The sequence below is a fragment of the Etheostoma spectabile genome, chromosome 5 (genome assembly GCF_008692095.1).
Source record: "Etheostoma spectabile isolate EspeVRDwgs_2016 chromosome 5, UIUC_Espe_1.0, whole genome shotgun sequence".
Lineage (NCBI taxonomy): Eukaryota > Metazoa > Chordata > Actinopteri > Perciformes > Percidae > Etheostoma > Etheostoma spectabile.
This window is the reverse complement of record NC_045737.1, coordinates 14,080,525-14,092,721: the sequence shown is the minus strand read 5'-3', so window position 1 is coordinate 14,092,721 and position 12,197 is coordinate 14,080,525. Positions and strand designations below refer to the sequence as shown.

General features: G+C 39.7%; 1 protein-coding gene across 3 annotated transcripts in view; it reads right to left on the bottom strand.

The window, feature by feature from the left end:
- bmp2k (BMP2 inducible kinase) overlaps nt 1–12,197 on the bottom strand; it is a 45,041-nt gene that overhangs the window by 18,867 nt on the left and 13,977 nt on the right. For 2 of the 3 annotated variants that reach the window (XM_032514917.1, XM_032514916.1), the window contains exons 2-6: nt 7,151–7,269; nt 5,106–5,211; nt 4,019–4,161; nt 2,296–2,417; nt 62–143 (exon numbers count right to left, since the gene is read on the bottom strand). In XM_032514917.1, coding sequence (XP_032370808.1) covers nt 62–143; nt 2,296–2,417; nt 4,019–4,161; nt 5,106–5,211; nt 7,151–7,269 — 572 coding nt within the window. Of the gene's footprint in view, nt 1–61; nt 144–2,295; nt 2,418–4,018; nt 4,162–4,750; nt 4,848–5,105; nt 5,212–7,150; nt 7,270–12,197 lie in introns of those variants that run through there. The other variant, XM_032514918.1, reaches the window with a different exon arrangement.

Here is a 12,197-nt window from a genome sequence, read left to right as displayed (position 1 = left end):
ACACAGCCACACACACACAGCCACACACACACAGCCACACACACACACACACACACCTTACCCATATATCAGCCTTAGTGGTGATGGCTTTCCCTGCGTACAAGTTAATCATCTCTGGCGCTCGATATGAAAGGGTTGTGTACCTGTGAGAAACAACAAGAAGGAGTAAGTAATAAAATGTAATTGTAAAGATGTGGAAACATGGAAAAGCTTCTTGGTGTAAACGCACGTTTTGGCCGACTGTCCAAAAGAATCTTGTAAACGCACTGCCTGAAAACGCAATTACTTCAAATCTGGGCATAGGGTGAAAAAAAATTTGAAACTGCCGCACTTGTGTTTTTGTTTGGACGGCGAAGCTGCATACTTGCATCATCGTCACACCCCTCGACCTCTAGTCTTTGACCTCTTATCCCGCGACAACATCTCATGACAACAACAATGGCAGACTACATGCTGGTGTTCCTGGTGGAGAAGATATTGAGCCTATTAGGGTTACTAGGTAAAAATATACTCTATGTTTGTATACAGCGCGCAAAAATACATTCTCCGTCTTTATTTGTTGGGGGGGGTCTTAAAGTCTTAAAGTACTTGAAATGCCATTTCAAACATATGCTTCAACATATTTGTTTATTTGTAAAAAAGTGAAAATGTTTTGTACTTTTGTGCATTCTTTGATGACAAATGTGTGCTTCCGTTTCCAGACAGAAACAAAATACCAAAATCTTGCAGCAAAGGTTGCCTAGGTCACCTCTGTGTAACAGAGAGCCAAACCTTTTGTTTCTTCCTTCTGATAATAATCAAAGCAGCTGGTTATGTTTGAAATGAACCCAACTGGGTATAGAAACCACAGTTCAGAGGCTTTCTGTATGACCAGTGTCATGAAGGAAAGTTTACACAGCCATATACTGCCAATAAGCACCACACATTGCACTTTATTGCAGCTATAAATGTCGATAAGTTAACGCGCCAGATTTTAATGAACTTCTGTGATTTGACACAAACCGAGAACATACACTACAACTGCACGATACACCACAAAGCCAAAGTGCAGGCGCCAAATTTAACACCTCCCAATACACCATCATCTACAACAGACCATTGTTTGCAGTGGAGGCTATACGTGTGGTTTACTTGTATAGTTATGCAATTATATAAGGTAACAATACCTTACCCTCCAATAAATCCACAAGTTGATGGCCATTTTCAACAAGGAACTGAGGAGACCAGGAACTAAATTTGAAACTATAGCCACTTTTTAACCCAAGGTTCTTGGGACCTTTAAGTCCCTGGAACTATTCTTAAGGAACTAAAAGGTTTCTTTAGCCCATTGTTGTTATAGACTATTAAGCAACGCTTTTTTGATCTGCCAGATTTTTAAAACAGAAGTAACGTTAGCGGCACACTGACTGACAAAAAAACGTTGGATTTCTCTCATTCACAGTTCCATTATGCCAAATCCCAAAGTTCCTGTACTTTCAAAAAGTACTACTTTTGGGTGGTAAAAAGGCCTCAGAAAATGTCCTCAGAACTTAATTTTGACCCTTGTCCCTGCGGCCGAAAGTCAGTTGATTCCTCAGATGGTTCTTAGTTCAGAGAGACAGTTACTACGGTCGAAAGGTGGCCTTACAAGAATGTTGCTTTTGTGCTTTCCTGTTTGTGTTTCAACTGCATCTCAAGAACCATGAAGATGTAGAAAATTAGACTAACTACAAGGCAGCAGTATTGTGCTATTCTGTGCCATTTTCTTTTGTGTCACAGTGTGATATTTACATGAATGATAAAAAGGAGACACTTTTGAAAATAACTGAATTAAAAACAATTAACAAATAAAGTTTGATTTAAATTTTCTAAATTGCTCAAGCGCACACTTAGAAAGGTCTCTCATGTTGCCTCATCCTTTTTTTTCGGACTCATTAAAAAGTTGGCTCCATAACTCCAACTGCAACAACATTACAAGAAATTTCCATTCCACAATGCATGCTGTTACAATCTTAAGGCAACTTTGACCAGTAAGTTAAATTCAGAAGTGAAAACTCTCCCCCGATCCAGATTTAGGGCCTATCTCAGTAACAGGGAGTTTTTGGGGAGGCAGGCACTGGAACGGAAACTACACATGTCTGTGAGGTCGAAATGCAGGTTTACTTCCTGAGATTTAAAATAAATAGTCCTGGGTTTCCCCCAAAGTTCCTGTGGTGCTAAAACAATACGTACCAGCAGCCTGGACATATTAGTGGAAAGTAAATATTAAAAGGTTTTACCAACTACTGTATTGAGTGACATGCAGAACATACATACTTCTTAATTTCGTCCTCCACGGCAGTCACTCCATCTTTATGTGGCAGCAAAATTTTGTGAGTGGAACTGCCGAAGTCACACAGCACGTAATTTCCCTGGTCATTCAGCAGGATGTTTTCCACCTGGGGAAAAAACAGACAGAGGTTTTAGAGTTTTTAATAAACAAAAAAAGCATAACTAAAAGATTAAAATGAATGACAACTACATAGATACACCAACAACAGAGTATACATTGGCAGATGTAGTTAAATGTAACTTTGTCCTGGCTGGCTGATTTGAATGCAGTGTCATTGATCATCTAATAACCATGCTGCAACCCCAGAACTTTTAAACTGCATTTGCTGTTATTTGTCTGATTTATTACAGGTTTCCTTATAACAGCTTTGTATGTGTAGAACTGGTATGACAATGCCCAAGCAGCTACTTCTTTATGGACTCCACCCTGTATAATTTAACGAAGGATACAATGTGGTTGTGATTGAGACATATCATCTCATTAAATTGCATCAGCTGTGACTCTGATGAAATATTCTGTGGCAGACAGATAAACAAACAACCAATCAAGTCTGAGCTAATCCCCACCTACATCACAATGGGCATGGACAACAACCAGTGGATAAAGTTGCTTATAAAAGCGCAAATATTCCCCTGAACTGAATTAACACACAGTGATGGAGTAGTAAGACAAGCCTTCATTACAATAATTTTCATCAAAGCTATTCTATGGCCCCAAATTTCAATAACAAGTCAGTCTGAAAACAGATGATTATGTTATTAGATGTGTTTCTATTAGGGGAGTCAGGCTTTGTTGTTTTTTTCAGGAATGATTGAGGAAAGGCTAGAATTAAATGAAGGCAGTGGGAGAAAAAAAAAAGAAGGAAAAAAGTAGCAAAGAAAGAGGAAGCAACAGAAAGATGAGACTAGCTGAAGGTGCAACAATGGCATAAGATGGAAAATGTAAGAGCTGAACATCTGAAAATAGAAAGCCATGTTGTGACACAGAAGAGGAGGGGAGACAAACAAGTATCAAGAGAAAGATTTCAAACTGTCCATAGAAATGCTGAGCTAATGAAAGCAACAGTGTCTCAATACTCTTGACAGCTCAGAGTTAAGGGGCTTTTTTTGCACTCTCACTTCCCCTGGCGATGCGTGACTGGGCCTCCGTGGTCTTTTGTGTCCCTGCGATGTTATGTAAGCCATGTAGGCTGAACAGATAGATACAGACAGCGAACAGAGGACAGGCCTGTGAGGCTGAAGGGACTGCACTGTTTAGAGGCTTGTCCAACTGGACAGAGTACAGCGACCCACTGATTGGAGCACTGAGGAGAATTCAACTAGGGTGGGAAACTACCACTGGCCTCCAAGCATCAACAAAATTAGGGTAAATCTGGCTCATAGCCACCTTTGATTTGAAAATCTATTCTGAAAGCCACGTAAGCTGAAAGTTAGTGAGGAATTTCAAGATGTATCAGCTATTGTGGCCTTGTACAAAGAGTAAGTTTGGTTCACAATGAGAAAGAGGGTGCATGGGCAGCAGACGAGGGGGGTATGGGACAAGAGGAAGAACAGGAAATAAAGCTGGCATAGGAAGCAGGGAGGATAAGAGGAAGCAGAGGAGTTAGAACGAGCTGTGAAACCAAAGTGTTCTTTCTTTCTTCTGCTGACCAAGCATATTTACTTCACTTAAGTTTATACACATTAGAGCGGGTAACATCCTCCTTACTTTGAGGTCTCTGTGGATGATGGGTGTCTTGCATTGGTGCAGGCGGGCTACCGCCTCACACGTGTCACAGAAGATGTGGAGGACCTCAGCCTCACTGAAGCCCACATTCAGCCGCTGGTTCATCTGCTTCACCACCTGACCTGCTGCAGGAGAAAGGTGAAGGACAGCTTTAGGACTCAGGTCATCAGTTCAGGCTGGGAAACCAAGTACCAGCCAGCTTGTTTGTAAAATATAATTTCCAATTGGGACAGTTGCAGTTGTTTTGTATACGTGTGATTACATTCACAGTCTCAAGGTGAGACGATTAAAACTCAATTTTTCCAAATACAGCAAATGGTATCTAAAGGTTTAGAGATTTTGCTATTATCACAGTTAGTTGGCTATTTTTTTGGGACTACTGAAATTAGCCATTACAATAAAAAATGTAAATGTCATGTGTCATTTGAGTCCATGACTGTATCTTCTGCTTTTAGCTAACACGCATGTTTCGAGGACAATAACGTGTGACAGAAAGGGTAGGCAGACGGCAGAATCAATGTTTCAATCCGTTTCTAAGTTTACTAAATATGTCACCATGTAAAAGCTGCTTCAATTTGATTATTTTCATTAACCAGAGTGATGTTTGCATATAAACTTGTCCAATGAGACAGCGGGCTGCCACAATAAATAGAGTTAACTACATAGCCCGATGTAGATGTAGATTGTTGGCGAATGCTAGAATGTATTTATTACCCAATGTGCAGTGAAGTTGGCTTTACTTTTGGAAGGCATTGCTGTGTAACTTCCAAGTGGTGATTTGATGAAGACCAAACATCATCCACCATCTTAACTATAGTGTGCGACAAGGACCAAAAACATAAAACTCACAATTGCAAGAAAAAGACATTTAGAAACCATTCCTTTACTTTTGCTTTAATTTAAGGTTTGGTTTCATTTAGTTTATTTGTCCCAAAGTAATCCTAACTAACCCAAATAAAAATCAGAAATCAAATATTTTAATCTGAAAATGCAGCAGAATTATGAAGAGTATAACACATGCTGTCATGGTTTCAGGACATGTGTGTATATACAAACAGAGAGGCTTTACCTTTACAGTATTCCATTAGGATCAGGACCTCCCAGACACTGTCCGACACCGCATTTATTGTAGAATCCAGGTAGCCGACAATGTTTTTATGGCCTGACAGCTCCTTCTGCATATGGGATGAAAAGATGGAACTGATAAGAACAAGAAGTCACATGAGTATTCAAGAAGAAGAAAAAGCTGTACATGTACAATGTAATTGTTACGAACATAGCTCAGACTACAAAAGCCTCAAAAACCACATGGTAGCTTTTGAGGCATTTACAAAGGATATATGTGGATTGTTTTCACACATTTGCCCCCTATCAGTAAGTGCTGATGAGCATTCATGTTTGGACTTGTATAGTATCGCTGCTATGTTTGTTCAGCAGAGGGATGCTGCTAGTCAATGTTTTAAATTTAAAATGAAGCATGAAAAACTTCAGACTAGAATTACACTCTGTTTCCTAATGTCTTTTAAAGTGGTATACAGTACATAACTACGACTGAAAACCCCATTAAAGAGGACAGAGAAGTCAATCATGTTAGATAGATAAACCAATTACGTTGCCTAAAGCTGCATACATTTTAAATCAGATTTGTTAAACTTAAATTTTGCCTTATTACAAGCAATGATGTGTATATACCTCCGGGTTTTGCATTTTTGCGATGCATGCAGTGTTTATAAATCTATGGAAACCACATCCAATTGCCAACAACCACAGAAACATTGCTGACCGCGATAGGTTCCTTAGAGAACACATCCCAAAAGTTAAACATTCAGCTGAATATAGTCCAATCTCGTCTTTGCGGTCAAGCTACTGTGTGGCAAGATTGTCTTTTGTATTCCTTCATGTTCCTACGCCATGCTGAGCTCTTAACTCCACTTATTTTTCTTAACTTGATTCATTTGCTAGATTAAAGCATCACAGTGTTGGATTTGTTGGTTTACTAAATGCCAGCATGACAAGACAGACTTGCTGTGTGTTGTGGAAACTGACACACCCAAGGCAGCGTCCAAACGGGCCAGAACCGTGTCAATGTTTAAGGTCAGCTGTGTGGGTGACTATTACACAACTGATGAGGCAAGTAAAAAGACACACAAAGCTGGCCAAACAGCTCAGAGTGAGCTGTTCACTGACACACTGGGGTCAAACGTTCAAGACGACACATCTGCTGTTGTCCACGTAGTACAAGTCTGCTAGTTTAAAGAATAAATGAGAATATGTAACTTTGAATGACATAAAACACCTTGAATTATTTGCTGTAATCGTGTGAGTTCCAGCTCTGTGTAATAGAACGTATCAGCCAATAGACCAGGTGCAGTAATACAATGTCACCTAGAACACAGCCAAAAGGCTTTTGCCCTTGCCAGACTGGAAATGCAGAAAAACAGGATGGTTAAGGAAGATGGAATGAAGCCATTTATATGCGCCTTGCTTTATGAGAGCATGCATCTTTACAAGGGCTTGTGCCCCATTTTAAACAAGAGTTATCTCCTTAAATTAAATACCTGAAAACTGAGAATGCCCTCATGATATTTTTGAGATAATGAGTGCAGTGCAAAGTAGGCCCTCTGTGCACAAAAAGTGAGAGAAATCTGTTTTCCAGCCAGGGAAGGATTAGAAGGAACACTGTTGACAATGCAGCTGAACAGAGGAATAAAATGGTATGGAGATCAGCAAAATGACAAGCCATATCTTTTAGTAGTTAGTAGTAAGATTTTAGATAGGCTGCACCTTTTTGGCGGCTAAAATACGTTTAGCTGCTGTCCCCCACAACAGTAAATTGCTTATCTCCGATTTTGATACTCTAAAAATGGGGCATGCCGTCTGCCATCACTATGGATAAGTACCTCATACAACCCCATTTCAAAAGATCCAAAATATCCATTTAATCACAGGTTATTCTATATGTTAATTTCCTGTCCCATGATTAGTATTGTGTAAATCATTACACACAACCAATAGATATTTAGAATAAAGCTCTTGCAATAAAGACAAGCAGGAAGAATTCAGTTGGGTTGAGAGGCAACGTCTCCAACTACTAACAACTGACGCCGTTCTCACCATGATAGTGATCTCTCTCTTGTATACATTCAGGTCTGGGACGTTGTTGACATACATCCTTTTGAGAGCGCAGCGAACACCGCTGTGCGTACGAGCCAGAAACACCACAGAAAAGCCCCCTGGAAAAAAACAAGTAAAGTTAAAGTTAGTATTACATCGCATTCTTAAAAGTATGCTTCACACATGAATATTTTAAAAGGGTGGTGATTAGCATGGTTCACACAGAGGAATAATATGTGGAAAAATTGCTCACTAACTAATCACGTCAATGTAGAAAAATGTGTGGCTAATCAGGATATATAAAAGGCATCCAAGAGCTGATATTTTAACAGCAGCTATCTGGGCTAATTTCATGAGCAAGTAGGCTAAGCTCATTTAGCTTGCATGGGACTAGTCTGCCATTGCCAGACCTGGCGAGTCCACACAGCATTCCGAGAAGGAAGAAACACAACTTCTGGTTTATTGGCATTTCTTTAAACTAATAACAAGTAACCACGCAGCTGCTAAATAGCCTCGGGAAGGAACTGGTTTGGGTGAAACACGTACACTCAAAAGGTTAGAGGCAGTCATCCAAAATCCTCATGAATCGGCCAGAGTTTAAAATGCCAACACAAAGAAAGTGGAAGGTACGGCAGACATCCAGCCAAAATGAAAGACAATCAGCGGAATTTCCTGGAAGTGGAACGTCGAGGATATAGACTAGCCTTGGACCACCATTAAATTGGGTGTAATCTTGGAGTAAATGAAGCAATTGGCTTTCCAATGTTAATATTATAATAGTTTTATATCTACACTATTGTCACTGTCCTGTGTGCCTCTCTGAATAAATGGACTCTGTCTCATTCGGAGGGGCCACTGAGTGGTGGGCATCAAAGTCTGAGACTGAGGAGAAGAAAAAAGGGATCAACAATGGCACACTTGTTGCATAATACTTTACCTCAGGTCAGTTAAAAAACAGCATGGATATGGATTGGGAATGAGGAGACAGGGAGGGAAGTGACCAGTGGGCACAAAGGCCCTCACTGAAGAGTCCATCAACATTACTTTTAAAACAGATCTCAGAGGCTGTGTTGTTGTGAGGACAGTGAAAACCTACAACTGTAAAAATAATTAATTCAGGTTAAACCTCTGTGTCCCTGTGTTGACAGTAAACATTAGATGGGAGAAACAACAACAAACTGAAGTGTAGTGCTTGCTTATATGTAGTAGACATAAGCAAACACTGTAGCAGCATCAGTAAAGACGAGGTAAATGATGCCATATTGGAGCAAAGCAATAAACAGGCAGCTGATAATAAAGCATTGGATAGTGTAAATGAGAAACTATGTTGTTGTATGTCTTTGCCTCATTTCAAAAACATCTAAGATCCCTGTGATTTTGTATGCCACTGATCCAGAGATTATCATTTTACCGCAGACACTTACAAGGCTAGCTGCATTTAAACAAATAATTTCTAAATAGACAAAAAATACAAACTGCAGATGAAACAACAAGCAGCTTATAGAGGGGGGGGGGCAGCTCAGACAGGGACAGGAGCAGACTTAACAGACTGATCAGGAGAGAGAGCTCTGTCCTGGACTGTCCTCTGGACCCCATAGAGAAAGTAGAGGAGAGGAAGATGTTTTTGCTAAGCTGACATCCATCATGGACAACACCTCTCACCCCACTGCACGACACTGTGGGGTCCCTGAGCAGCTCCTTCAGCAGCAGACTGATGCCCCCACGGTGTAAGAAGGAGAGGTGCTGCAGGTCGTTCATCCCAGCCGCTATCAGACTCTACAACACCAGCACTACCTGATAATGTTGTAGTTTTTTTGTAGTATTATTTATGGTCACAGGTCACCTACTTTTGCTATATTATTTTAATTACATATTCAATTTAATTTTAATGTCAATTACTTACACTGCAATATTGTTTTTTGTACTATGGCAACCGCACTTTACAGTACCTTTATTTAATGCCACTTTACATCCAGTCTATAGTCTGTTGTTTGCCTGTTTGTTTGTGTGTTTTACTTGTTTATTAGTTTTTTTGCTTTTACTGTAGAAAACCGCTGCTGCTGTAATAAGGGAATTTCCCCACTGGGGGATGAATAAAGTATTATCTAATCTAAAACATGCTGGTGCTGCTGAAATGAGAAGCTAGTTAGGTAGAAAGCTGAGGAGATTTTGAACACAATCAGAATGACATTACATAGTCATAACAAAGGAAACAAAAGTAACAGTAAAAGTAAAGAGTAACAGGGTCAAAATAATTTGAATGGTTAAAATATTGCAACAGAATGAAAAGCTGATATTTGGTGCATTTGTGAGTAGAGCTACCCAGCAGTTGTGTCCAGAGACCTGTTGCCATCTCAAAAACAGATAAAACTGAAATCGAAATTCTGCTAAGACAAAGTACGAGAGCCAAGGTTGTTTACACCTGCTGGATGGCGCTGTTCATCAACTTGCCTTGACCTCGCTGTGTGGTAACGTAAGCTTGATGGTCACTCCACACAGCAGGGCCAAGCTTAAATTGAATTCCTGTGACAAGGCAGCTGAGCCATCTAGAGACTTGGGAGAGTGGGAGTGAACTTCTTTAGGCAAAAAACGGAATCATATGACAGTCTTGTGAAAGACTTTTAAAACAGCAGGATGCAGCAGGACAAGCTTCAAGCTGAAACTCATATGTGATGCAGAGTTTGCTTAACGACCTTGCCATATTAGAAAAATAAACTACCAGTGAGTCATCTAATCTTAAGCTTTATGTACTGTATGACACAAAGGTGTAGGATGCCGACGTAGTAAAGATCAAACTTTAGGCAAGAATGGAGGCAAGAAGATGTGGGGGTTGAATGGGTAGGATGGCAAAACAAGGCGAAATTCATGTGCTCAGGCAGAGGGCCAAAAGAGCAGGCTGTTTAAGCATGCATGGACAAGATACAAAAGAACAGCTAACCTTCGCACAAAAACAGGACAAACTGGAGAGCTATACTTAACACCCTGACAAAAATTCATTCCCACTCTGTTGCCTTAGAGCAGACTATACAATATGTGCTGGCTGAGACTGTTGACATGTTGACTTGGAGTGAAGTGAAGTCAGATGAGGTGAACTGATTATGAGATTATTTCAGTCAGAGATATCCCACTGGTGCGAATAATCTGCTTGTCTCTTGTCTAAGACCCATCTCCAAGGTGCTCCAATTACAAACATATTCTCAACAATATACTACAAGGTCAAGATTTGTTTTGGTCAGAGACGGTAAAGCCCGCACAACAGCTTAATTTTCCAAAAAATAAACACCTGAAGAAGGCCAAATTGCCAAACTTGGGGCAAAGCATTGCCTTACGCATGTATGTCTTATTTGCACAAAGCATTAAGCTGTTGTGCGGCCTTTACCTTCTTAGATTAATCTTTGAAAAAAACTGATCAACATTTTTCGCAATTTTCTGACATTTTATAATCGATTAATCTAGGAAATGATCAGTAGATTCATGAACAAATCATTTTAAAAATAGATATCGTTAGTTATAGCCCTAGTAGTGTGCATTAGACTTTACAGAATATACACGCATTCTTACACTGAATTGTTGAAAATCCTTCCTGTGATTCCCTGACTCCAGCTGTTAGCAGTCTGTCATTAGAAACTGACTATGTCAAAGATCCTGGCAACTGGCGTTGTGCCTCCGGAGGGAAGGTGGCTTTTGGAAAGTTAGGAGAAGACAGAGGCCTCGGGCCAGACCCTCCTACCAAACGCTTCAGGACTGCCTGCTGGCCTGCTCTGGGACTGACTGAGGCCATATGCTCCAGGATCAGATTCTCACTAAATCGCCACCCTGGGGGTTTTGCTGCGTCCCATGACTATGCCAGCCACGGAAGGGGTGCTCTATTGAGTGTTTTATTCTCCTGAGAGGCTCTGGATAGAACTAATTATTTTAGAGGGGCTTTGTGCTAGGCATACCAAATTCCTAGACAAATAAGGGACACCGAAACAACACAAAAGGTCCCTCACTATAAAGAAGACTGGCTTCAACCAATGACAACAACAAAGCTGTCTGTAACTTACCGACAGTAACTACACAGATGCAAACAATAACATGCTACGTCAGACAAAGGACTCAAGTGAGATGTGCAAATAGACTCAGAGAAACAGACTGGAACTCTATCTAACCACAGAACGGTTTCATCCAATGAAACAGAAATTAGATAGATCCAAAATGTGTACATTTCAGCAACATATGACACACAGCACACATACAGCATAGACGAGAAATAATAAATTGGATTAGAATACAATAACAAATATTTAAAAATAAAGATAAAATAAAATAATTCCAAAGAAAAGAACGTACAAACGTATAAGTTGGAAATACAATTTGCAAGCTAATAACAAGCCCCATATCAATGACTTAATGACTTAAATCATGAACACAGTCTACAACAACAAAGTTGGGATGTTATTCTATCTGGGAGGTCACTTATCCAATTTAAAAAAAAATGTTTTTAACCCAAATCTTAAACCCATTCAAAAGCTTCTTACTGTACAGCATGATGGTGAACTGTGATAACAAGTGATTATGTTATTTAATCTTTCTTTGAAGGCTTTTTATATCCAATAAAGTTGGTCGGCAATAGCCAATTCCAATGCGGGTCCAAAATACTTGAATTGTGTTAAGCTTAGCATCTGACATCTCTCTTTGATGCTTTACAAAAGCGTTCTCCTCTTTTATAAAATCTTTCCCGTCTTTTTAATTAGAGGAAAGTAATTTAGCTGAGCAAATAAGTAATATATCTAGGAAAATGTGATTAGAAATTAGTTGAATGTCAATTCTCCTTTGTGATGGCATCCGCATCCTAAAGATCAACTTATTTATGACTTTTGTTGCTTAAGGTTCTTAAAGTGCCCATATTATGCTTATTTTCAGGTTCATAATAGTATTTTGAGGTTGTACCATAATAGGTTTACATAGTTTAATTTTTGTCTTTACTATCTTTGTTGGGAGTCGCACATGTGCAGTAGCTAGGTATGCACTTGCTTTCTCCAACTTTGGTCAGTACAAGACAGGA